The following is a 27,881-nucleotide window of genomic DNA, read 5'->3' on the forward strand; positions in this document are numbered from 1 at the left end:
AGCTTTCTATTAATGTATGGTTTGTTAGGTTAGGGCAATATTTGTTCGAGATACAGCTGTTTGAAAATCTGGAATCTGAGGGCCAAAAAAATCACAATACTGAGAAAATCGCCTTTAAAGTTGTCCAAAAGAAGTTCTTAGCCATGCATATTACTAATCAAATGTTACATTTTGATATTTACGGTAGGAAATTTTCTAAATATCTTCATGGAACATGATCTTTCCTTAATATCCTAATGATTTTTGGCATAAAATATATATATGCTTTTAAGGAAAATCGATCGTTATACACAAGGGCCTGAGAGCCTTATTTGGCCATCTTGCACCACTGTCTTGGACTTCTGGCAGTGGTGACCACTGTATCTAATCTTTGAGCACTTTGTAAAGCTCATTCAACCCATTAAAGCCAGGGTGAGGTGGTGATGACGGTTTCTATCTTCAGGGTTTGCACGGCATGATCCACTAAGCTCTGTTACAGATGCTGCTCAGCCTATGTGTTGGCTTAAGCGACCCTCTTTTCCTTCATTGGCTGTTGTCAGCATACCGTGTTATACAACATTTGCCAGTAGACATAGTGTGGTACTGTATAATGGCTATTTAGTCGCATAGGAATTTTAAGTGACCTTATGTAATGTAGTCTGATCTTTTCTCATAATTTACACAATGATACAGCTTGTTAAGCAAAGTATAAATCAAGTCACGCTTTAATTCTTTTATTTAGACCCCATACAATTTTATCAGTGCAGTTTACTTTCCTTGTTAATGTATTTCCTATTGAAACAGGAATTTAAGATGAGACATTTTGAAGGTTTTGTGCCTTTTATAGGGCCTGTGAAATCCATTTTATTTTTTCCCAAATTCAGTTTTTTTTTTTCTGTTTAAATTTTTCTGGATTCCTTTTTTTCCATTTTTATTTTTCTAGATTCTGTTTTAATGGTTAAATTAAATTTTATTCAACAAAAAGCATGTCTAATTCATTGAAATCATTTAAGGCCCTATGAAATAATATATTTTATTGGTTTGCCTTTTTTCGAAATTCAGTTTCATTTTGACGAAATTCAGTTTTTCTTTAATATTCTGGATTCAGTGTTAATGGTTTCTTGAAATATTAATAATCAAAAACATATCGAATTAATTGATTGTATTGTACAAAATAATGCATTCTTATTTTGTTATTTGTTTTCCCCAAAAATACTGCATGTATTTACATTTCTCTGCAAAATAAATTCTGGTAAATAATTTCTCAGGTAAATATTTCTTTAAAAATAATGTTTTAATAATAATTGTATTATTTAGTAGTAGTAGTACTATCATTAAATACTATTTCTGTCAAGGTTTCTTCAAGTTAAACTGCACTTTTATTTTGATGGGTTGCTTTGAAGACCTTTATGTTTCGGTTTGTATATGATATGATAGGGCTGTGCAGTTAATTGAAATTCAGTTTTAAATTCGGCTTCAAACGGTCATGAAAATACAGTAATCGAGATGAAACGATTGTTGCGCCCTTGTTATGTCTTAAATTATCATAAACAGCTGAGAATAAAAATGTGTGTAACAGTTTGTTGGATCCATGTGGCTCTTAAAGAGGCAACAAATAATATTCCTACTGCCGCCTCTGTGCTTAATATTAATAAAACATTTCATTTTCAAAAAAATGTCATTTTAAAACAGCGTTTTCAAAAGTCTAAATTTTCAAGGGACGAAAATGCTGGTGTTGTGTAAACAACAAGCATAGCCATAGTAAAAGTTATGCATTTTGAAACGCACTACTGTAAACAGCCTTGGTTCTAGAAAAGCATATAATTCTAGAAAGCATATAATTGGAGGAAGATCTGTTGTGCAGGGTGAATATTTTTGCTCTGTTTTTAAATAAATGTATGAAGTTTATACATTTTAAATGCTTATATCTAAAATACATTTTTAGGTGAACACTATCATGTTAGATGTTCATAGTCTCAAAACTGCAAACTCAAATTTGTTTTCATTCATAAAAATGATCTAAAAATATTGCTGTCAGACTGTACTGCAAGCAAAATGACACACTAATGGCAAAGTTTGTTTGGAAAGGTTTTTATTATTTTTTTTTTTTTTAGTAATGGCCTCTCAGTGAGTACACCACTAATATTAGTCATCGAAGTGGAAGAAGTGGGCTGCAAAGGCTTCGTTCTGTGCGCTTTGAGGATGTGTGGAGGAAATGTGTTTTTTGGCTTAGGCTATTAGAGAAGGATGTTTTTGCAGTGTCTGTACTTTGAGTCATGGGTAATTTAAGACAAGCTTTACACCTCTGGTTCATCAGTAAACTGATTTTGCACAGAAATTATTCGGTATGTGAATAGAAGGATATTATATTTCCCAACTTTTGACAAATGATTCACGTACTTACAGGATCCATTATTCATTTTTCACCACACTTGCCAAAACTGAGTAAATTGAGAAAATTTAACAGTCTCGCCAGTCATGAACCTGTGTTTGGCATCATTATTTATGAATATTTTATTCATATTAGCATCTGGAATTTTAAAGTTGAGACTTCTAGCACTGGAAAAGACATGGAAATGTAATGTAGACTGCCTTTCAGAAGTTTGGGACCAGTGTGAATTTTTTTTAAAGAAATGAATACATATATTCAGCAAGGATTCATTAAATTGATCAGTACTGACAGCAAAGTCATTTATAATGTTACAAGAAATAAATGCTAGTGTTTTTAACTTTCCGTTTTGAAAATAGAGTAATCGCTGCTAAATTTTTTTTTTTTTTTTTAATTTTTTAAAGTACAAAGCAGGTATTTTAAATGTATTTATTATTGTATTTGTGAGCATAAAAGACTTTAAAAACAAGAACTCTAAACTTTTGAACAATAGTGTAATCTATTAAATCAGTTTCTAAGAATACAGTTTGCAGAATCTACAAAATGTTATTTTACCAAAATAAGAGGGATCATACAAAATGCAACTCACTTGATTCTTAATACTGTGTTGTTACCTGAATGATCCACAGCTGTGTTTATGTATTAATTTTCTGGTTAGTGATAGTTGTTCATGAGTCCCTTGTTTGTCCTGAACAGTTAAACTGCCCGTTGTTCTTCAGAAAAATTATTCAGGTCTCACAGATTCAGTTTTTTCAGCATTTTTTGTATTTACAATGCAAACACGATGCATTAAGATCTGGGGGTGAACATTTTTGAACAGAATGAAGATGTGTACATTTTTCTTATTTTGCCTAAATATATATATTTTTTTAGTACTGCCCTGCTACAGATGATACTTACATGTTCCCCAGAAGACAAATTTACCCTGATCTTCAAATTCAAAAAGTTTTCACCCCTGGCTCTTAATGCATCATTTTTCCATTGTTGGAAAAGGTTCAAATAAACCACAGTATTTGTGGGACCTGCAGGATTTTTCTGAAGAACAGCAGGCAGTTTAACTGTTCAGGACAAAAAAGGGACTCAATAACAACTATCACTAAACAAACAAACAAAAAAAGCAGTATTAAGAATCAAGTGTCAGGGTCATTTTTGATAATTTAAACTATTATTTTCTCTTGTGAGCTACATGTAAATGTCTTTTATGTGAAACATCTTATTCAGGTCTGTACTAAATAAAAAAATAACATGAATTTTGTATGATCCCTCTTATTTTGGTAAAATAATTAACATTTTGCATATTCTGCAAAGGTATAAACTTTTGACTTCTTAGAAATATTTAATCAACTCTCTTTTTTTTAACACAGCAGTGACAAATAACTGGAAAAGTTCAACGGTCACTAGGTGTGGGAACCTTGATAGCACAATCAATATTGTAATGAAACCGTCCCGTTTCGCCTGAAGCTGAAATGTGATCTATGTCTCTGAACACAGACATAACAAACCCTGTCAGTTTCATTCTTATATCACCTCTCCTAATTTTTTTTTTTCATCTTTCGCAGATTTTGGCTTTGGAAATTTCTTCCAGTCAGGAAAGCCCCTGGCCACATGGTGCGGGAGCCCTCCGTATGCAGCCCCGGAGGTGTTCGAGGGACAGCAATACGAAGGACCCCAGCTGGACATCTGGGTAATTCCATTTTGCTCTGATCTGACAACCCAGCGTATCCGTGCAGGTTCTCACCGCAGTGTGTTTGACAGTAAATGATTAGTGAGTCAGCTGACAGTTGTTTGTGTTACCACCTATTCAACCTTTGAGAACTGAGCTGACGTCAAAGCGTAAACCAAACACCCTGTGGTCCGTGTGAGAGAGATAGAGATCAGATCATGTGAAAGCTCTCTCTTGACTGCCATTAAAGGAAGAGTTCGACCAAAAAGTGAAAATTATTTACTCACCCTCAAGTCGCTTTCAAACACGTATAATTGTGAGATGATCATATGCAGTGAGAAAAGAGCTCGATGATATTCTGCTTAGCATCATCTTTTGTGTTCTGATTTAGAAATGACATGAGAGAAAATAAATATTCATCTTTTAGGGTGATCTATCCCTTTAAGTGTGTGTGCATGTGCACCTGTACATTTGCACACTGTAATCATGTTATTCATCACCGAGCTGACGCTGTGTGTGTGTTCCTGCAGAGTATGGGGGTGGTTCTGTACGTGCTGGTGTGTGGCGCCCTGCCCTTCGATGGCCCCTCTCTCCCCGTCCTGCGGCAGCGTGTTCTGGAGGGCCGTTTCCGTATCCCTTACTTCATGACAGAAGGTGAGACGCTCCCGTAGCACACGACGCCGCCACTAGGAGAGGTTTTCTGGCAGCAGTTGCTGTTTTTTCATGAAATTCAAGCCTGGTCAATTAAAACATTCCATAAGTGCTTGGCTACAGTTTGTGTGTGTCTGGACTGTATAAAGAGGAAAGGCTCTAACTGCTTGGAGACGTTTAGCAGTGGAACATGAAATGAGTCATGATGATCCACTGGTAAACTAGACATCCTGTAACCGACTAGTCTGTCAGTGAGGTCGACTAAATCAGTTAAGCGGCATGAATTGAAGCATCGCCACATTGTGCTCAAAATGAAAATGGATATTCATTTTGAGATTAGCTTAATTACATTTAACGGTGTTATAAAATTATTATAGTTTTCAAAGAGTAACCTCAGGGACCGTTAGACAATGCCAAAGATAATTTACACTTGCTGTTCAGAAGTTTTGGTTAGGTAAAATTTATTCATATGTTTTTAAAGGAAGTCTTATGCTCACTATAACTGCATTTGTTTGCAGTTATTGTGAAATATTATTAGAATTTAAGAGGACTGTCTTTTAAGTAGATTTTAAAATGTTATTTATTTCTGTGATGCAAAGCTGAATTTTCAGCAGTCATTACTCCTGTCTTTAGATCACATGACTTCGTGATATAAACTCGCAATTGTGAGAAAAAAACTTCAGAATCACAATTTTGAGTAAAAAATGGAAGGTAAACTCACAAGTGACTTTATAACACACAATTGCAAGTTATTAAGTCAGAATTGCGAGTTTATAATTCTGATTTAATAATTTGCAATGTAACCTCGCAATTATGAGAAAACATCATTTGTTTCCCCTCAGAACTGGACTTTATAACTTGCAATTGCAGGTTTATATTCCGCAATTGCTAAAAAACAAAAATCCGAATTGCAAGATACAAACTCAGAATTCAGAGAAAAAAATATAGACATAATCTCACATATCTGAGAAAATATTTTTAATATGCTGATTTGCTGCTTGAGAAATACTTATTTCTTATTATCAATGTTGAAAGCAGTGTGCTGCTTTAATATTTTTGTGAAAAACATCATTTTTTAGGGGTCTTTGAAGAATAGAAAGTGCAAAATAACAGTATTGTTTAAATTGAAACTTTGAAACCATTATAATTGTTTCCTTGACTATTTTGATCAGTTAAATACATCCTTGCTGAATAAATTAATAACTTTCATTCTTTCTTTAAAAAAAGTTTGGAGTGATAGCTATAAAATAAAAATCAGGGAAATGAGCAATTAAATATCTATGGAAGCCTGTTTTTTTTGCCATTGAATTTTTTTTAAGGGTAATTGTGACTATTTTCTTTTAGCAAATGTCAATTTTGACTTTTTTTCTCAAAATCGTGTGATTAAAAACTCGCAATTGCAAGTTACAAAGCTAGAACTGTGAGATATAAATTATTCAGATAAAATATGGCGTAAAAACTGACTTTTTTCTCAGAAACTCACAATTCTGACTTTTTTTCAGAACTACGTGATATAAACTCGCAATTGTGAGAAAAAAACCCTCAGAATCACAATTTTGAGTAAAAAATGGAAGGTAAACTCACAAGTGACTTTATAACACACAATTGCAAGTTATTAAGTCAGAATTGCGAGTTTATAATTCTGACTTAATAATTTGCAGTGTAACCTCGCAATTATGAGAAAACATAATTTGTTTCCCCTCAGAACTGGACTTTATAACTTGCAATTGCAGGTTTATATTCCGCAATTGCTAAAAAACAAAAATCCGAATTGCTAGAAAAAAATATAGATATAATCTCACATATCTGAAAAAATATTTTTCCCCCTTAGAACTAGACCTTTATAGAGTTATAAAGTTTAGAACTTTATATCCCGCAATTGCTAGAAAAAAAAATCCAACCTTGAAATACTGAGATAAAACGTTTTTATCTCACAATATAAACCTTTTTTATTCGGTGGCGGAAATGAGCTTCCAGAAAATAAACAATATAGATCAATGCAAAGTTGCTATATCAGCAACTGGTACTGCTATATCATGCATCCCTATTGACTACTGTATCAGATTTTTTCCTTTTTAGTTTATATTTCTATCATGGATTCCACCATTTATCATGTGTCAAGTCATAGATAGTATTTAGAAAGCACGTCTCGAGATCTCGCTAGCTGAATTAACCCACTATGTAAATTCTCCCAAAGAAACGCATCCAATCTGGGTCAGGTGAACCAGAAAGCCAATCTAATTATACAGGGCTTCCTCAAAACTGATTAGTCTGCTAGTTGTTAACCCACCCACTTTAAAGTAAAATCACAGCAGTCAACAGTTACCCCACTCATTTTACAGCCAGAATAACACAAGCCACGAAGGGCAATCGAGATAGATAGGAGGGCAAGAAAGATAAAGTGAGAGGGCAAAGGGTGAGAGGCAAGACAGTTCAGACTATCCTCGCTGGAAGCGAGCCAGTTCACGGCAGACTCTGAGTGAGGGAGGGCGGTGGGCCGCTCTTGACGTAAGAGTCAGAATGTCACATTCGCTCATTCTACACAAGCTTTGCTCGCTGTGATTAAGCAAGGATCAAGTAACCCGAGGAAGAGCGAACACACGTTAACCTACCGGGCCTGCCAGGATGGCCCCTGATTAGGGGGGATGGGGGCCGGTAGTAAGGGTCAGTTGACTTTGTTCAAGACATTTAAACAATTAAGCCACGTTGAGACTTTTACCACATAACTCAAGAGTGAAGCTGAGCCTTTCTCCCCAAAATGAGAAGAACAGAGTGTGCTTTTCCTTTACTTTTACTTTTCAAATGCTCTCATCACACAGGATTTTACCCCTACAGAGTATCGACCCCACCTCAGTGTGCTGTTAGCCAAGAGTGCTAGTACACGCCACACACTACATGCTACCCACAGTGAATACAGCAAACACACCACACCGTTGGGAAAGATTATGAGCACCTGGTGTGTTATACAGGGAGTTTTGGCTCTCTTCCCTGTGAAGGAGAAGTACTTTTCCAGAATTATCCTGGTAGGTTTAATGAGGACTTAAGACGATGGAACATTCAGGAACTTCAGCACAGTAATGGCATTATCTTCTATGACATGTACTGTAGGACAACTGACAGAAAAGCCAAACTTTCCTACAGTACTTGTCTAATAGTTTAAGGTGAAATATAATTATGGGTAAAGAAGATACTTTTATTTAGAAATAAAAAGATTTGCTAAAGATTCTAGCTACCTTTTTGGTCCTTGAACGTGGTAGTTGCATTGTTGTCTATGCAGGGTCAGAAAGCTCTCGGATTTCATCCAAAAATATCTAAATTGTGTTTTGAAGATGAACAAAGGTCTTACAGGTTTGGAACGACATGAGTGTGAGTGAATAATGACAGAATTTTTATTTTTGGGTGACCTATCCGTTTAAAATACATATATGCCACATAAAAAAACTTTTTGGGCAAATATAAACATCTTTATGTTCAGGGAAAACAAAGCACTGCATACCAACACCAAAACGTCATCCTAACTGTGAGCCATGATGGAAGAGGTAAAATTATGTTGAACTGCTTTGAACAGCCAAGATCAATGAACTCCAAGAGGAAACAAGACTTTACAGCAGCTGTGTAAAATCTAAAGGCATTTGGCCTTGTTACACGATTGAAAACATCAGTCACGACAACATTTTGAACAAGTTTAAAAAGAAAAATCAGGGAAATTAGCAATTATCTACGGAAGCCCATTTCTGCCACTGAATATAAAATATAAAAAGGTTAATTGGATTTTCATCTCACAATTCCGACTTTTTTTCTCAAAATCGTGTGATGAAAAATCATAATTGTGTGTTTATAAGATGTAAACTCACAGTTCTGAGTTTTTTCTCAGAACTGACATTTAACTTGCAATTCTGAGAAATAAAGTTGCAATTCTAAGAAATAAAGTCAGAATTTGCGAGATATAAGCTTGCAATTCTAACTTTTTACTCAGAATTGTGAGTTTATATCTCACAGTAGTGACTTTTTTTTCCCAGAATTGCGAGTTTATATTTCTGAATTCTGAGGAAAAAAGTCTGAATTTTGAGTTTATATCCTACAATTGCTAGAAAAAAAGTCAGAGTTGCAAAATACAAACTTACATTTTTCTGAGGAAGAAAACATTTTCGCTTGTAATTTTGACCCTTTTTCTTGCAGTTCTGAGTATACAACTCACAGAATTGTGAGCTAAAAAGTTGCAGTTACCTTTATTTTTTTATTCAGTGGCGGAAACAGGCTTCATAAATATCCAGTATTGACAAATGCAGTAAAATAAAGTTGTAGTTCTTGACTGTGAGCCATGATGTAAGAGGTGAAATGATGTTGAGCTGCTTTGAGCAGCCAAGATCAATGAACTCCAAGAGGAAACAAGACTTTACAGCAGCTGTGTAAAATCTAAAGCTCAAAGACATTGGGTCTTGTTACATTGATTCAAAATGTCGGTTACAAAATGACTCATACAGTCTGTGTTTTAGAATTTTACAATTCTAGTCATGCTGTTCCAAGCACGTAAGACCTTCTTTCATCTTTGGAACACAAATTAAATATTTTTGATGAAATCCAAGAGCTTTCTGACCCTGCACAGACAGCAACACAACTACCATGTTCAAAGCCCATAAAGGGATAGTTTACTCAAAAATGAAGATTCACTCATCATTGCCTCGCTCTCTTGTTGTTCCAAACCTTTCTTTTTTTTCACATAGGAAGATATTTAAGAATACTGGCAGCCAAATAGATTTTGTTCCCATTGACTTCCATTTATGTTCCACCTAATACAAAATACAGTCAGACAGGTTGTGATTGACATGAGGAGTAAATGATGACCAAATTTTCATTTTTAATTCATACATATTGTCTTCAGTTTCATCTTTTGTGGTGTCTATAAATGTCAGTATAACAATCAGATTGCATCTGAAGAAGCATTCATCCTAAAATCAAGGTATTTCCAGAGGACTCACAAACTGTTATTCACAGCTGTGTATATGCATGTGATTTCAACATGAATATGCTAATAAGATTCTCTGATTCCCACTGCTTAAGTGAGGAAGCTGCCGGGAGGAGGATGATTCCAGCAAGCCGACATCCCACTGTGTTCCAGCACAAGGAGTATTACTGTAGCTGTGCGACTCCCTCTTGTTTGCTCTAGTGTCTCGCAGGCTCTTGAGCAACCGTAAATGTTGCAGATTAACAGGATGAGCAAGTCTTGATTAAAACGGTCAGCAGTGAGATGCACAGGAGCATTGAGAACACCCGCATCACCGCCCATCCTGTGACTTTAGTTTCATTCAGCCCAGCTGAGTCAGACATGGTCAATAGTCGAGGGTACAAGGACAGACAAAAGACCTTGTGCATTCTTGAATGAGATAATGTGTTTTGGGTTTGCGTCAGTCCGACAGTGCAACGTTTGTTAGCCGTTTTTTTTTTAGTTGTAGACAGACTGTTCCACAAATCTTGTCCCAAGAATTGGACGGCACAGGCTGTCTCCACTTCTGAGTGTACTGTATGTCTCAGATGCGCCAGTGTTTACTGTGAAGCAAACACACTGTGACCCTTTCAGGTTGAGATTGTACAGAGCTGCTGTTCTCACTGCTAGGACAAGCACTGAGAACAGCAGCTCTGTTATTTCTATTTTCTTTGCACACAAAACTCGTAGCTTTATAACATTACAGTTGAACCACTGATATTGCACTATTTTAACAAGACTACATGTCTTTTTCTCTTTTCTGTCTAGACTGTGAGCATCTGATCAGGCGGATGTTAGTGTTAGACCCCTCCAAGCGTCTGTCTATAGGACAAATAAAGGAACACAAGTGGATGGTGATGGAGGTGCCTGTGCAGCGGCCGATGTTGTATCAGCAGACTGCGGAGGGGGAGGCTGGTGTGGGAGAATACAGTGAACAGGTGCTTCGGTTGATGCACAGCCTGGGCATCGACCAGCACAAGACTGTAGAGGTGAGAAATGACACTAATTTCAATTTAATTGCATCCTTCATTTTCACAGGTATGACTAATGTGGCTCTTTTCTTCATCTGTTCTTCAGTCTCTTCAGAATAAGAGTTACAATCATTTTGCTGCTATCTACTACTTGCTGGTTGAGAGGCTAAAGGCCCACCGCTGCAGTTTCCCAGTGGAGCCCCGACTCGATGCCCGCCAGAGACGTCCCAGTACAATTGCAGAGCAGACTGTTGTCAAGGTATCGCTATTCAAATTGCCTCTGAAAATGAAATTAAAAGCAATGTAAATACGGCGTTGACCAAGGAGTTGACAGTTTCCGTTATCTTCTTTTCTTTACTGCAGGCAAGCAGTGCTGCTCCTCAGGTGAGCCTCCTGCCTCAGAACATACGTCTCCTGCGATCCCCAGCTGTGCCTCAAGCCTCTGCGGACTCCTTCACGTTCCCACAGTCCTCCTGCGCTACCGAACACAGCCTCATGGAGGAGGACGTTGGGACTCCCAAAGTGAGTGAAAAATGAATTATGGGGGAATGAAGCTTGTGTTTCTCTTTGTAGCCCGTTTAGACATTTGTTTTTAAATAGAGTTAAATAGAGTTTTTTTCAAAGATCCCCTACATTTTGAGTGTTAGATGAAATATAGACCAAGTTGCCACTTCCACTATATTTTTGAAGAGATAGAGATGGATGGATGGATGGATGGATGGACGGACAGACGATAGGTAGATAGACAGCCAGACAGACAGACGATAGACAGACGGAAGATAGATAGATAGACGGACGGACGGACGGACGGACAATCAATATATAGACAGGTGGATGGATAGATGGATGGATGATAGATAGACAGGGGGACAGACGATAGATAGACAGATAGTCGGGTGGACGGACAGATGATAGACAGACAGACAGACAGACAGACAGATAGATAGATAGAGAGATAGATACACTGACAGACGATAAATGGATGGATGAACAAACAGAAAGATGGATGGACAGAAGATAAATGGATAGATAGACAGACAGATATTCATAAATAAATATATAGTTTTTTTTTATAAAGGCTATAGGTATTAAATGGAATTTTGTTCTAACATATTACTTTTTTTTGTTTGTTTTCTTACAATGTCTTGTCCAATGTCTACCATATATGCATTTTATCAAAATCCCCCATAATCCCATTCTTGGGGGGTGTTGATTAGCTGGTACAAACATCTGTTGTCACAGAGTTGAATCTGACTGCTGTCTGCTGAGTGCTCTTGCACTCCTTCCCTACATTGCTGTTAAGCAACTTCAGTCCTTCCAAGGTCAGGCACTGGGCCTGGCTGTTTGCTCAGGCCTCCTCATCACGCCTGCTCCCCAAGGAGCCTTTTGTTCAGAACCGTCCTGACAGACGGCCAGATCGGCTGCCAGCTTGGCATACAGAACAGGAATAACAGCACAGGAGCCGGCCAGCTCTGCCACTCTATCTCCTCACTAGAGTCCTAGTTACGCTGTCTTCATTTTTATATGTCTGTCTCTCTCTCTTTGCTGTCACTCTGCGACAGTAATCTGCTCTCTCTAAGACTCTTCTTTCACGCACATACTTTGTTTTAATGCCTTTTGCATCGATGAGGGAGAAGCTATTTACTTTGATGGTTTTTAGCAGCCTTAGTCATTTTTGTCTCTGTGCGTCTCTGATGGTGAGGTGAGACATACACTGTGAGTGTGTTTCCCCTAGAGGCCATCCACAGCTGTTTGGCTTACATAAGCAGGTCAGACTGCAGTCGTCTTTGGCAGTGACACACATTGGACGGGACAGCTGTCCATTCGCTCCGGCTTAGTCGTTCCACTCTTTCTTCTCTCTCGCATACATGCACACCACAGACTGTCTGGCTTTGTGCGCACCGGTATTTTACCTATTTTATCTTCGGAAATTTGGAGTTATTGAGCGTTCATGGATTTCATGCTAAACATTGCATCAACTAGTTCCTCTCTTGAACAATGTGTTCAATAAACAATGTACAAAATTCCTCTTATTGTAAAACTTACAGCGGTAAATGTCGCCTGTATACAAATATGGATGTTAGTTTTTCTGCAAGAGGAAATTTGTACATTGTGTCTTGAATAGATAGTTTAGGAGAGGAAATAATTGATGCAAAATTCAGTAGGAACTTGTTTGGTTGGTATTTATATAATTGACATTTAGGATCTTTCAGTAGGATATTTAATGCAAAAAAAGTCCCTTCCAGTGTTATTTTAGTATTATTAATGTGTTATTATAATTTTTGTTGATATTTAGAATTAGATCTTATGTTTTCACTTAAAACGTTTCAGAGATGATGCAAGGTATATTTTGCTGAAAGATTACAAAAAAATTGCACAAAATGGCATCTGTTTACACACAGGTTTCCCCAAATACGCCCCCTTGTGCCATTGGCTGAACAAACAGATAGGCCCACCCCCAACTCACACCATTGGTTAACCCAGTGTTGCTGTTGTCAGGCTGTTTTAGATGTTTAAACATAAAAAGCAATATTTTGAAAGCGCTAAAAGTTTTTGGGGAAATAAATAGCTACAAATGGCCTATTTATAGTTGTCTCTGCATATTAAAATTATATTTTATCGTTGAAAAAATGGTGCACTTTCCCTTTAAAATCAGAGGGGGAATTGTGACACTTTCTCCACTATGAGATGTTTAAAATATGAAGAGCTTGATCCCAAAGAGTACGGCACAACCCCTGGTAGGGAGGGGACGGCTGGGATTACATAATTTGTTCAGAGTCCGTATAATCACACTGTTTGTGTGTGAATAACAAAGGGGCCGGGCAAAATGATGGGCTGAAATGTAAAAAAAGAGAGAGAAAGGAGCAAAAGAGAGGATCTGTGGCTATTCTTTAATCGTGTGTTGGGATAGCAGCATTCCTGGCCCAGCATGCTGCAGGAAACTCAACTCATCCAGATGATCCATGTCAGTTAAGTGTGTGTGTGTGTGTGTGTGTGTGTGTGTGTGTGTGTGTGTGTGTGTGTGTGTGTGTGTGTGTGTGTGTGTGTGTGTGTGTGTTTGATGGCATGTCTCAGTGTACTCCGTTTGCGTGAGGCTCTGGACGGCCCTCTCAGCCAAAACACACTTCCTGTCCCTGCATTCCAGACTTCCACCCCCTCCTCTCCAGCTCACTCATTCGTTTGAGTCGAAAAGCAAGAGTGAAAAGAGAGGGAGCAATAAAAAGAGGCAAAAAGAGAGCGACTGCAGAGCTTTTGTTTACTCTCACTCCATCCCCAAATCATTAGGGAATGTGTTCATGAAGTTCGGCCTGTCATCGCAAAGCACGGTAAAGTTTGTGTGCGTGCTGCTGACTGAGTGGAAATGTGCCTCAGGACTGTGAGTGACTTATGAGGGCTGATGGGAGATTAGAACTTGTTCTTGGGAAATACAGTGCTTGAAGGCATATTGGTGAAAAGTCTGGTGTAAGTGAGAGTTCATCCAAAGTAAAAGACATCCTAAAAAGCTGTCATCTCCCAAATCTTTTAAAGGAAATACAAAAATTGCATAAATACTACACTTCCACTTCAGAGTAATAAAGAAATAGACTATATCTCAGTAGGCCTTTTCACACATACTGGTAAATGAACCGGACCTTTTCAAAAATATTGGTAAATTCGTTGCAGCAATTTAAAGGTAAAAGTTGAAACATTACCTGTAAATTGTAAAATAACAATACCAGTAATGTGCTCTGTGAACGTAGAATGAGATTACCGGTAAGAGCACATATGAGTTCAAAATGCACTGATGAAAGATGTCTGCTCTGGGCCAATCATAATGAATAATGCATTTGCATTTACTCCACGCTGTGTAGTTTGGTTTGAAGTCATCTAATATGACGTCTCTTGGCCAAAAGCAGCTGCATGAATGTGAACGTTTGATACAAAAATGAAAACATCAACAAAAACACTGACCACGTTTACCCCTCCATGTTTACAACACAACACCGGAAGGTGCAGCCATTTAAAGGTCATTTCATTTCCAGCTAATGATATCACTGAATTGACCGGTATTTTGAAAGTGATGTGTGAATGGTGCTGTACTGGTAAAAAGACGAAACGTCATTGCCTGTGTGAAAGAGACTAATGTGACAGTGTTTCACAGTTGTGGCTTTATTTTTCGTAAATGCGACTTGAATTCTCCAAATTGCCACTATAGTTCCAGATTTTTATCTCATAATATGACTTTATATTTCAAAATTATGACTTTATCATAATTGTGACTTTCTATCTCACAATTTTGACTTCAATTCTTGTAAATGCAACTTAAAATCTCTAAATTATGAATTTATAGTTTCCAACTGTGCTCTATGTCTTTATATTACAAAATTGCAACTTCATTTCTCAAAAATGAATTTCTCAAAAAGATATTTCACATAATTGCAAGGATGTAAGTCACAATATGACTTAATATCTTGCTAGGTGACCTAATTTTTTGTAGATGTGACTATAATTCTAGGAAATGTGACTTTATATTTGCTAGTTTGCTACTTTTTCCTATATAACTCACAATACGACTGCGCATTGTGAATATATGCTACATTTGTGATTTCTGGTAACTGCAAATATACTTCTTGTAAATGCAACCGTATATCTCTAAATTATACCTTTATAGACTTTATCTCAAATTGTAATATACTTTGAGATAGAAGGTTGCAATTATGATAGTGATAATCTCAGTGACTTTATTTAGTTCACTTCCGGAATAAATTCCTGATAATTTACTCACCTCCATGTCATCCAAGATGTTCATGTCTTCCCTTGTTCAGTCTAAAAGAAATTAAAGTTTTTTAAAGTTTTTAAGGTAAACATTCCAGGATTTTTCTCTATATAGTGGACTTCAATGGGGATCAACGGGTTGAAGGTCCAAATTGCAGTTTCAATGTTCAGGACGAACATTTTTGCTTAAAAACTATATAAATCTGTACTAGAAAATGACACATCATTTCGCTATGTAAGACCATAATTCCTCAGCTGGAATCAAGTAGAGCCCTTTGAAGGTGCATTGAAACTGCAGTTTGGACCTTCAACCCCGTTGATCCCCATTAAAATCTACTATATTTTTCCTCAAAAACCTTCATTTCATTTCAGCTGAAGAAAGAAAGACATGAATATCTTGGATGACATGGGGGTGAGAAAAATATCAGGCAATTTTTATTCTGGAAATTAAGTAATCCTTTAAATAATGTTTTTTTAATCTTGCGTTGTGACTAAATCTCAGATTTGCAACTTTGAACTAATATCTCCCACTTGTGATCCAGAAAAGCTTTCCAAATACTTTCCTCTACAAAAAAAAAAAAAAAAAAACAGTATATTTAGAGATCTGTACATTGTTTTGCAGGTCAACGGCTGCATGCTGGACCCGCTGCCCCCCGTGGCTGTTCGCAAATCCAGCGCCTCGTCCCCCAGCAACATGATGGAGACGTCTATAGACGAAGGCATCGAGACGGAGGAGTTAGACACCGAGGATGATCATGCCCACGTCTTCAATGCCTATCAGACGGCACGCTTTGGTCAGCGCAGACACACACTGTCTGAGGTCACCAACCAGCCAGGAATCATGACCAGTGGAGGTGGGTGTTGCTTAAGGGTATCCACAAGGTCATTGGTTCAAACCCTACTTTATTATCCCTGTATTAATGATATCAGTTTAGATAAAAACGGTAGTGAAATCACTAAATCTATTTCTACTTCTCTTTACCCAGGTAAACTGTTCAGCGTGGGTCATAATCCTTCTCTGGGTAGCGTGGACTGTGAGTATGATATGGGCTCCATGCACAGTGACTACAGTCTGCTGGAGGATGCACCCTCTCTTAACGAGGCTGTCCTGGCTAACACACCCGTCACCCGCATAACTCCGCCCTTCATCAGCGCTCGGCCCGCTAACCCCGCCATGCAGGCGCTGAGTGCCCAGAGGAGAGAGACACATAACCGCTCTCCTATCAGCTTCCGTGAGGGCCGCAGAGCATCAGACACCTCACTCACACAAGGTGAGCAGCATCCTGTGACTACAGAGAGTCTATACACTATCAACAAGATTTTTTGTTTTTCTAAATTAATACTTTTATTTGCAAGGATGCATTAAACTGAATTTTCTATTGACTAAAGAATCCTGGAAAAAATGCAACACTGTTTCTGCATAAATATTGAAATTGAGCTTGAAATTAAAATAAAACATTAAAAATATCAAATAATTTTTTAAATGTGCACAAGTTTGCATGTTTACTAGTGGCCTCAGACGTTTGGATCCCACTGTGGTACTTGCATTAAATTCGACTACTCTTCCTTCTCTTTCTCTAACACTTATTACTTTTTTCACAAACCATCTCTCCCTGCTTCTCTTGTTTTCCTCTAAATGTACCACCCCCCTGTCAGATGATTCATTGAGTGAATCAAAGAGCGCTTTGAAGATTAGGCCAAGTCGGTCCTATTGAGTTCTCTCATCCTGTGGCCTGAATAATTACCCTTAATCACTTGAAGCCCTAAAATAACCTGAGAATCCTTTTTTCAACCCTCTTCCGTTCAGCGGCAAAGGAGTCAAGAGCCACTAAACGGCATTTTAATGTGCACTTGAGCGATGAATAAAGCATTTACAGCCTGCCTGGACATATCTTCTACTGAAATAGACTGATTAGCCACGTTAAGTGAGGTCACATGGTAGAACCGCACCGGAGCAGTGGGAGGTGGCGTGGGCCCGAGGGAATGAGAGTCACTTCCTCCGTTCTGACACTCCCATGTGAAAATCCATGACCACACATGGATGTGGACACTAGGGGTGGAACATCATTTGATGATCTGTAAGACATTCAGAAATAACAGTGCTGTTATTCATAATCTTATTCCTCTCTTCATGTAGGCTTGGTGGCCTTTAGACAGCACCTACAGAATCTGGCACGGACCAAAGGTATCCTGGAGCTAAATAAGGTGTATGAGCAGATGGGCTCTGGAGAAACACCTTCCCTGGGGCTGCTGAGCCCTCAGGCCCATCCACATGACTTATTGGATTCTGCACTACAGGTCAGTCCACCAGGGAAGCTACTAGAAATCACAGATTTGAGCTAACTTGAGATCAGTTATGTAGTATCCCTTAGGGCCTGTTCACATAGCTATAAAGATATATACTATAGTATATGTGACCCTGGACCACAAAACCAGTCATCTGTAAGCTTTCCATTGATGTATGGTTTGTTAGGATAGGACAATATTTGGAGTTACAACTACTTGAAAATCTGGAATTTGAGGGTGCAAAAAAATTAAAATATTGAGAAAAATCGCCTTTAAAGTTGTCCAATTGAAGTTCTTAGCAATGCATATTACTAATCAAAAATTAGGATTTGATATATTTACAGTAGAAAATTTACAAAATATCTTTGTGGAACTTTATCTTAATATCCTAATGATTAAAATGAAAAATTAAAAAATTAAAATGGATAATTTTGACCCATACAATGTAATTTTGGCTATTGCTACAAATATACCCATGCTACTTGAGACTGGTTTTGTGGTCCAGGGTTCACATATTAGTGTCCACACCAGCGAACGATGTTGTCTGTTTATTCTAAGTACGTGCTTGTGTGCTGCTTTAAAGCTTTTTTCAAGCTTGTGATAGATTGATTCTGATTGGTTGTCAATGTTTTTTTATCATTTATTAGCTGGAAAAAGTCATTCTGAAAGTAATTACAACAGTATAATAAACAATATAAAATCTGTGCCTTTATCTTTATAGCTGTGCTGTGGACTCTGTTATTCTTTAATATTGATAATGATTTTTAGAACTCTTTCTATCTTTATCGTTATCTTTATAGTTATCGACTTTAGTGTAAACAGACCTTCACAATCAGGAATGACTAATGCAGAGGTTTCAAACTGGGGCCATCTGGAGATCTGCAAAAAAATATTTAAAGGAAGTAACGGCTAAAAAGAAGTTAAAATAGTAACTAATTGTTATTATGTGTTTTTTACACAAATTTATCATTTTTTATTTTCGTTCTGCTTTCAAAATTAGTCAAAAATTCTAGTTTTAAAACATTCTATTCTAGTCAAGTCTATTTATTTTAAATATTTACACTTCATATTTCTCTAATAGTTCATAGACAAAAAGATACTTTCTGTATTTTTATCTACATTAAACAGCACAACTGTTTTTTTGAACACCAAATCAGCATAATTTCTAAAGGAACATGTGACACTTAATTTGCTATAACGATAACATAATTTTTGTTGCTATTACAAATAGATTAAAATTAAAAACAAAACTCATCAGTTTTTTAATTCGTCTGACAGTTCTAATTAATAAACAAATATATATGCCAAAAATGCAATGCATTGGAGTAGTAGGAAAGGGAAAGTAGGAAAGTTCACTTCCAGAATAAAAGTTACCTGATATAGGGATGGCGAAAACTAAAAAATTTCTTGACCGACCACCGAGCCTCATTAGCCGGTTGAAACCGGTTAACCGATTAGTTTAAAATATGGTACACTATTTGAAATAACAGCCATTTTGAGCCGCTCCTGCTATTTCGCAAGTCTGTCGCATCTGGCCGCGATCACACCGAACGCGTCTTTTAGTTCTAAAAACGCGAGGCGCACAGCACTGCCTTTTTTTTTTTGGTGACTTTTAATAAAGGAGCGTGCTGCGTTTTTTTAATGTTGCTAAGCAACGACCAAAACAGCTGTCTTGTCAGTCAAATCAAAGGATTATAGCGTGAGCACTCTAAAATCTTAGTTTTATGCATAGACTGTTTTATGCTGTTAAGTAAACTGTCATATTAGCAGAAACCCTAAAAAATACAGCTCCGGGATACCCACGATAGACACAAAAGGTTTCTCCTCTATTTCTTGCAGTCTCCGGACTTTTTAAGCAACCGTAAAATTCCGTCACCACAACAGAAGGCCCCGCCTCTCCATTCATTCGATTGGACAATGGAAAAGAACGCGAATGACGTTGGGCGTTTTTCCGCTCAGAGTTTTTTTTTTTTTCAACTTCACGCGCTCAGAGCGCTCCTGCAAAAACGCGAGGCGCAGCAGGCGGTGAAAACACGAGGCGCCTGGGGCGCATAAGCAGCGCGTAGAACGCTCACTGCCAACAGAAAACCATTCAAAAGAGGCGCCTCCAACTGCAAAAACGCCTTCGCCTCTCTGCCGCTCTGCCTCCCGCACACACACACACACACACACACACACACACACACACACTGCCACTCACGTCACTTTTTTTAAAATCCCCTACAGCGCGAAACATGAGTCCCGCAAACGCGGCGCCGAAGAGCTTGTTGTATGTAATCGTAGGACAAATGGCTCCTTAGTTTCAAATGGTTTGGGTACAACTTGATCGCTTTGAAAATAAAGGCGTTTGTCTAGGTTAGAAGCTCATTTGAAACATTGCCACGGCTCATTTAAGAAAATGACAGCTCCGAAGAGACGCCGCTTTAGTTTCGGTAGTGCTAACCATAATAAAGAAAGATGATGATCATCATCACCTTATCGGTTACCACTGAAATGTAGATGTAATGTATTTCCAAATCTAAGCCCATCTTATGCGGAATGTTGCCTAATAGACTGCAACATGATAAAACCAATGGATAAAACAGGCACCTTCAGAATGCGTAAAAGACGCACCGGCATTTTTTTTTTAACCGACTACCGACAACTTTGACCGGTTAACGTTGATACGGTCAACCACCGGTCAAACGGTCATCGGTTAACATCCCTACCTGATAATTTACTTGCCCCCATGTCATCCAAGATGTTCATGTCTTTCTTTCTTAAGTCGAAAACTTTAATGGGAGCCAATGGGTTGAAGGTCCAAATTGTAGTTTAAATGCAGCTTCAAAGGGCTCTGCACGATCCCAGCCGAAAAATAAGGTCTTATCTAGCAAAACAATCAGCCATTTTATATACAAAATACTTGTCTTGCACTAGCTCGACCTCTTGCTTAGGACCTCTTACGTAGTCACATTGGAAAGGTCACGCGTGGCGTAAGCTTAAAGTACTGACCCAGTGTTTACAAAGCAAACATGCAAAAAAAAGTCAAATGCCCTTTACAAAAAATGGTAAAACAACGATGTTGGATGATTTTGAAGCTGTTTTTTTGCCCTACCCTACCTTTTTGAACTGGAGGACACAGACGAAGAACTAACCACACATGACCTTTCCAACGTGATTATGTAATGTATGAATTTGCGAACGTACATGGCAGAGCTAGTGCAAGATGAACATTTGTGGTTAAAAAGTTTATACATTATTTATTTTTTTTAAATGACCAATCATTTCACTAAATGAGATCCTTATTCCAAATTCCAAATCGCAATTTCAGTGCGGCTTCAGAGGGCTCTGCACGATCCCAGCCAAGGAATAAGGGTCTTTCTTTTTTTTTTTTATAAAAAAATAAATAAAAATAGTTAAATCTATATTCTTTATAACAACAAATGCTTGTCTTACACTAGCTCGATTTCACGCATTAAGTAGTCTCATTGGAAAGGTTACGTATGACGTAGGTGGAAGGTGGAGATCCTTATTCCTTGGGTGGGAGTGTGTAGAGCACTTTGAAGCTGTATTGAAACTGCAATTTGGACCTACAACCCATTGATCCCCAATTGAAGTCCACTATGTGGAGAAAAATGGTGGAATGTTTTTCTCAAAAATCTTACATTCTTTTCGACCAAAGAAAGAAAGACATGCTGGGACACTGATAGAATGGTTGAGGTGATCCAGGGTACAAAAAAAATTCTCAATTTCCCTTTTGCCCTTGTGAAATGCATTATTCCAAGAAGCACAGTGTGTTACTTTGGTTGGAAAGTGTCAGAATGCTCTTGCTTGAACTCTTTTACCCTTCTAACCTCCCTACTGACACACAGACAGCCCCGCTTATGTAATTACGGGAGAAGAAGCAGCCAATTGTCAGTTGTTTACTGTCCATCCGGTAAGCCCCCTGAATGCGGCCATTGTTGAGTAACAGGCTGGTGACTGGTGCCCAATGCTCCAATGCAGTCTGACCAAAGACAGAGATTCAGTATGAATCAATGAGTAAATACTTATGGGAATAACACGTAGGGATACCGCACAGGGCAGGCCAGTGTATAGATGAAGTCCAAGTACCTCTAAATCGAGTTCATTTTACTGGGCTAATATAGCAAAAAAAGTGCAGTGAAAATGATCTTCCATTAGAGGCATGTGGCATTGTGAGGATTAGCTACTGGAGCAGACTGGCATGTTTTTCCCAGAATCCCTCTGGGTCAGCGGACAGCTATTCAAGCCCTTTCATAACCGAGTAATGAATTCATGCATTCGAGTGCACAGCCGTCAATGTGGCTGCCTAGCGAGGCGCTGACATGTTTTCTGTGTGTGTGTATGACTTGTGCAGGAGGAAAGAGGTCACCAGCACGACATGGCTCTGTGCTCAGGTGGAACACACCCCGCACTGTTGTCAAGGAGACAGAGTCTGGAGCCGCAATACCTCTCTCACAGAATACAGGTGACGCACCTTTAATATCATCTAAATAGTAGGGCTGGGTTTTGACACACATTTCATGATTTAATTAGACTCTGGTTCATTTTCCAATTTGATTCGATATCTACTAATTTGGTATATCAGATATATGAATGTATATCAGGTACAGTACATGGCAAATTGTCTTAAGGAAAAAATAATGCTGTGAAATACATATAAGAGTCAGTTGGTACTATACAGTGAAGGAAAAAATATTTAATCCCCTGCTGATTTTGTACGTTTGCCCACTGACAAAGAAATGATCAGTTTGTAGATTTAACGGTACTTATTGGAGTATAAAAGTAACAAAGCTCGTGATTTATTGGATGTGAGGTGTGCTACAATGTTCGGTTCATTAACTGAAAACAGCCTAGACTAATCAATTCACGAAATCAATCTTTTTTACCCAGTCCTACTAATTAGCACTCATTTGAGCTCATCTGAGATGTGGGAAGCAAATTTCCAAAGCCTTGTGGTGTATAAGAGTTGCTTAGTAATAATAGTTTAGGACAAACACAACTATTGCTACTGCTTTACCTCACCTGGTGGATAAACCACATAGCAATATCCTACCAACCACAAAGAATACCTTAGAAACCACATAGTAAACATGCCAGCACCCACACACAATGCCTTTTGTCAGTGAGTTTTGTAGTAGAGTTTCTTGACATTTGCAGATAATGTTGTAATTTGTTATTTAAAGGATCACTTCCTGAACAAAAAAATCCTGGTAGTTTAATCACCCCTATGGCATCCAAGATGTTAATGTCTTTCTTTCTTCAGTCAAAAAGAAATTAAGATTTTTGAGGAAAACATTCCAGGAATTAAGTCAATATAGTGGACTTCAATGGGGATCGAAAATTCCAAATTGCAGATTCAGTGCAGCTTCAGAAGGCTCTACACGATCCCAGCCAAGGAATAATGGTTTTATCTAGCAAAACTTATAAAAATAATAAAAAATAAAAAGAGTTAAATCTATATATTTTATAACAACAAATGCTTGTCTTGCACTAGCTCGACTTCACACATTAAGTAGTCTCATTGGAAAGGTTATGCATGACGTAGGTGGAAGTACCGACCCAGTGTTTACAAAGTGAATGTGCAAAGAAAGTCACTTTTTTTTTACAAAGAAAAAGCTAAAACAGCAGTTTTAAAGTTGGAGGAGAAAATGAGATTGAGTTTTACGTCCTACCCTGCCTTTTTGAGTCCAGATGGAAAACCGTGCATGACCTTTCCAACATAGTTACATTGGTAATCACTTAGCTAGTGCAAAATGAGCATTTGTGGTTACCAAGTACATACATTTCATTTCATTTTTTTTTTTTCAATTGTTTTGCTAGATAGGACCCTTATTCCTTAGCTAGGATCGTGTACAGCCCTATTGACATTCAACCCAATGGCTCCCATCTTGCCAATTGCTTGTATCATCTTGTGAAATGTTCTTGGGCTTTTGACTGTCTGGTGTATTTTGTTTTTTGCTTGTATTATTTTGTAAAGCAACCTCGGGTTCTTGAAAGCCGCTATAAAAATAAAACATTATTATTATTATTATTAAAGTCCACTATATGGAGAAAACTCCTGGAATGTTTTCCTCAAAAACCTTGATTTCTTTTTGACTGAAGAAAGAAGAACATTAACATCTTGGATGACCTGGGGGTGAGTAAATTATTAGGGGACATGGGATCGAACATTCCCTGTTTGCTCTCCACCCTATTTCTGCTATCGCTATCAATAAAGAGCCAAATGTTCACTGCAGTATTTCTCAAGACGTTCATGCCAGTGCAGAATGATTTCTACAGTTCTGCATTTCAAAATCTCTGACAATGTGTATCTCTGCAGAAAGCTACACTGATGGCCAACAGTCCCAGCAGCTGCCAGATGTTCTGCAAAGAAACTCCTCGCAGTCTGGAGCAGCAGCTGCAGGAACACAGGTACCACAGTTCACACCGCTTTCTCTTGATGTCAAACTGGTGATCCGTCTATTAAACCCCTTGCGTTTGTTTCCCAGGCTGCAACAGAAACGTCTGTATCTTCAGAAACAAACCCAAATGCAGGCCTACTTCAACCAGATGCACATTGTGGAGGACCCTTACGCTCCCTGTGCAACCATGGCCCACCAGGACTCACCTCAGCCGCAGGGTTCGATAGCACCAGCACATCAGCAGCCGCAGAGCCCCCAGGCCTCAGCTCAGTTTGCACACACACAGCCGCTTGGGCCCCTAATGGAGCCCAATCCAGAATCCTTGACATATGAACCCTACCTGGGCCATTACGCTCAATTGCAGCCTCTGCCGCAAAGCTTCTCCGCTCAGCTGCAGCTCCAACAGCCCGAACCCCTCAACTACGCCTACCCAGCCTGCGACCCAAGCCACTCCGCCTCAGGAGAAGCACTGTACCCGGAGCAATACGACTATCCGCTTGATCCCGGGCAGCCGCCTCCACCTGCAGAGGGTGGTGCGGCTGGGTACGAAGGGCTGGCGTTGGCCGACCAGTTTTTGGACGGCGAAATGATGGAGACGGTGGACTCCCAGCATGGTTTTGTGCTGGTGAACTAAGCCGAGACACGAATAACCAGTATTACCTTGATTTCTGACTCACTACGGATGAATTGACGGATGAGTTGACGTCACAGGGACGGAATCGAGTTTTGTACGTTCGAACGAACGTGAGCTGTAATCTTTATACTTCACGAAACTCCTCCCTACCTCCCTCCTCGTTCTCCAGTGGTCCCACCTGCTGCTCTCTCACAATAGAGTGCCGGATGGCATGGCGTTTGGGCCAGCCGCGTCGGAGGCTCACCTCCTCTCGCCTCCAAAACCGACTGCAGGATAGGAGCTGCTCGCTACGCGCCGTATGTAGCACAAAGACAGCCTAGATCTGCAATACGGAGCTTGCTCGACAGCACAATTTAATACTGACACGTACTGAACAAAGCGTCTGACTTTGATTATGAAAGACTAGTCATGCGCACTCAATAAGTGCAATGTTAGTTAAAAACACATGGCAATATTGAAGCAATATATTGATTCATCTGGAACTGAAAAAATGAAGCCATACGTCGAAACTGCACCACCCAAAACTGCTATCACCAGATGTTTCTCAACTTTTGAACGGCCAAAACCACAGATATTTGTGGACAAAGCTGTGATTTTGATCTTTTTTTCACTGGATTCCCTCCTCATGCTCATCCTAAAGGCCCTTAGAATAACAACCTGTTCTCTTTGAACCGCAACAGTGTTATTTTGTTTGCTAATATCGTAGTTTCTCAAAATTGGCGCACTGTGAAAGATGAGTCAGGACTCTCTTTGCATGGTGATGAGTAATAAGGAGCGGTTTATAAGTCAGGTGATGTTTAAAAGAATTAGAGAACTCGATTATTATTAGTTTGGTGGTATTTACCCCTTCACACTAAAGAATACATCAGCATTCACAATTAGTCACAAGACACTGGATAGTTCGGCCAATTCAACAGTTTTTGTTCGCAGCACTTAGTAAATCTGTTCTACTTGAAAAAATGATAAGCCTGTGACTAAAACCCAGATATCAGATACTCGAAAGATCGATCTTCACGCAAACTGATCACAAGGTTCGGGGCTTTGTAACAGAACACGTATTAAAGGATAACTGTTGCCAAAATGCAACCTGGGCTGTTTTTTTTTACTGTAAACGAGACAAACTTATATCTAAAAGCATAATTACGACACATGAGCCGTTTTTGAGATTGACTGTGATTTAGTTTTGTGGTCAATGGCCGGTGAATGGGAGTACTAGGGGCATACATTTGAGCGCATCAAAATCGATATTTTTACAACACTAAGAAGGCTCGACACACCATGAAACTTTGCTCGAAGTATCGCCTGGGTCTCTACACATGAACTCGAGCATTGAGAACATTGTTTGTGAACACAGAGTTTACTAAAAAGAAAGTTTTTGAACAACTCACTTACACTGTTTGGGTTTCCGCTCGCAGCCATCTTGCCAGTCAAGAAGTGTCGATCTCCGATTGCGAATGCATGGACTCCATAGGACGAAATATTAGGCTTATATGAGGCTCTTTTTACAACTAGAAGGTTAATATTGTTTTTCACTTGCGACAAAACAACGAATTAGCCGTGCATTTATATGGAAATATGCTTTAGGAGCTATCCATCCTCGCAATCGGAGATCGACACCTCTTGACTGGCAAGACAGCCGCGAGCGGAAACCCAAACAGTGAAGGTGAGTTGTTCAAAAACTTTCTTTTTAGTAAACTCTGTGTACACAAACAATGTTCTCAATTCTCCAGTTCATGTGTAGAGACCCAGGCGATACTTCGAGCAAAGTTTCATGGTGTGTCAAGCCTTCTTAGTGTTGTAAAAATATCGATTTTGATGCGCTCAAATTTATGCCCCTAGTACTCCCATTCACCGGCCACTGACCACAAAACTAAATCACGGTCAATCTCAAAAACGGCTTGTTTGTCGTAATTATGCTTTTAGATACAAGTTTGCCCAGGTTGCATTTTGGCAACAGTTATCCTTTAAGGCAGATAATATACTGGGGCACTTTGTCAAGGAAGCTAAAGGAAATGTAGCTGAGGAGACAGCAGATGGGTGAGGTGAACCTGCTCTGCTAGTTTCGTCAAATAAGAGACACGAAATTCATTTCTTTCCAATAACGTGCTCCCGCGAGCCAGCGCTCTCTCAAAGAAGGATGCCGAGAGAGTGCAACTTGGTGATTGTTTTGTGTAACGTAGGGGTTAGAAACGTTAAAAGTGCTTTCAAAATGCAACAAATTTTGTATTTAATGTGATAGTGTTCCGTGTGCCTTTTTCTTCTTTCTTTATGTTAAGATCTTAAGGATAGTTCACTTAAAAATGAACCTTCTGTCTTCATTTACTCTCCCTCATGTCAAGCCTAAGTTGGCTGGCTTTTGTCTGTGAAAACTTTCAAGCATTAAAAAAAAATGAAATGAGGGTGAGTAAATGATTTTTGGGCGAACTGTTCTTTAATAATTTTGTTTTCGGTTTGATTCTGTTGGTATTGTTACAGGACATATGTAGACCCAGGTTTTACAAAGGTACAAAACCAAAGTCCCCTCAAAAGTGTTCCTGTATAACCCCACCGTGTGGAGTTTGGAGCTTCTTGGTCAGCTTCGTAACAGTGCTGTTTTGTTTTTTTGTCAATCAGTATATGCCGTTGAAAAGTATTAATAGCAATATTTCTTATGATTAGTTCAGAAAGAACAGATTAGTGAATGTGTTGCCATATTATCATAATCACACCTCCTGCTGGCGAACACCATTCCTTAGACACATCCTACAAATTCTGCATTTACCTTCATGGTTGTTGACCACACATAAGCTAATGTGCTGTTAAGATTAAAAAAGATTTATTGAATAAAGTATTTGGTGTCTGTTTATTTTCTCTGGTGGGATCATCATAACTTAAATTCATTTGACTGCGCTGCTTTTCCATGGTTTTCTATGGCCACTTTTACACAGCAGTTAAACACGGTTGTCAACCACAAAATTTCCATCACAAACAAATTTTTGCTTTGCTACACATAAGTGTCTATAGAGGGTTTGCACTTCCTACGGTTTGGTGGATGCGCAGCCATGTTGGTGATACTCGGATGTAAACAACAGCATGGATTGCATGGTTAATGTACTACTGAATATGTTTTTCTGTTAATTTATGCTGTGGAAGCTGCTAAATCTTATAGAGAAGGACTTGGAAAGC

General features: G+C 38.6%; 1 protein-coding gene across 1 annotated transcript in view; it reads left to right on the top strand.

Moving 5' to 3' along the window:
- sik2b (salt-inducible kinase 2b) overlaps nucleotides 1–27,543 on the top strand; it is a 52,777-nt gene extending 25,234 nt beyond the window's left edge. Inside the window, exons 5-15 of the mRNA XM_073817675.1 lie at nucleotides 3,928–4,052; nucleotides 4,562–4,685; nucleotides 10,435–10,655; nucleotides 10,744–10,896; nucleotides 11,001–11,159; nucleotides 16,015–16,246; nucleotides 16,379–16,663; nucleotides 17,530–17,690; nucleotides 22,036–22,146; nucleotides 24,001–24,092; nucleotides 24,170–27,543. Of these exons, the coding sequence (XP_073673776.1) occupies nucleotides 3,928–4,052; nucleotides 4,562–4,685; nucleotides 10,435–10,655; nucleotides 10,744–10,896; nucleotides 11,001–11,159; nucleotides 16,015–16,246; nucleotides 16,379–16,663; nucleotides 17,530–17,690; nucleotides 22,036–22,146; nucleotides 24,001–24,092; nucleotides 24,170–24,716 (2,210 nt within the window). The 3' untranslated portion in view covers nucleotides 24,717–27,543. The remainder of the gene's footprint in view (nucleotides 1–3,927; nucleotides 4,053–4,561; nucleotides 4,686–10,434; nucleotides 10,656–10,743; nucleotides 10,897–11,000; nucleotides 11,160–16,014; nucleotides 16,247–16,378; nucleotides 16,664–17,529; nucleotides 17,691–22,035; nucleotides 22,147–24,000; nucleotides 24,093–24,169) is intronic.
- The last annotated feature ends 338 nt before the right edge of the window (nucleotides 27,544–27,881 follow it).

The sequence above is a fragment of the Garra rufa genome, chromosome 14 (assembly GCF_049309525.1).
Source record: "Garra rufa chromosome 14, GarRuf1.0, whole genome shotgun sequence".
NCBI classification, from domain to species: Eukaryota; Metazoa; Chordata; class Actinopteri; order Cypriniformes; family Cyprinidae; genus Garra; species Garra rufa.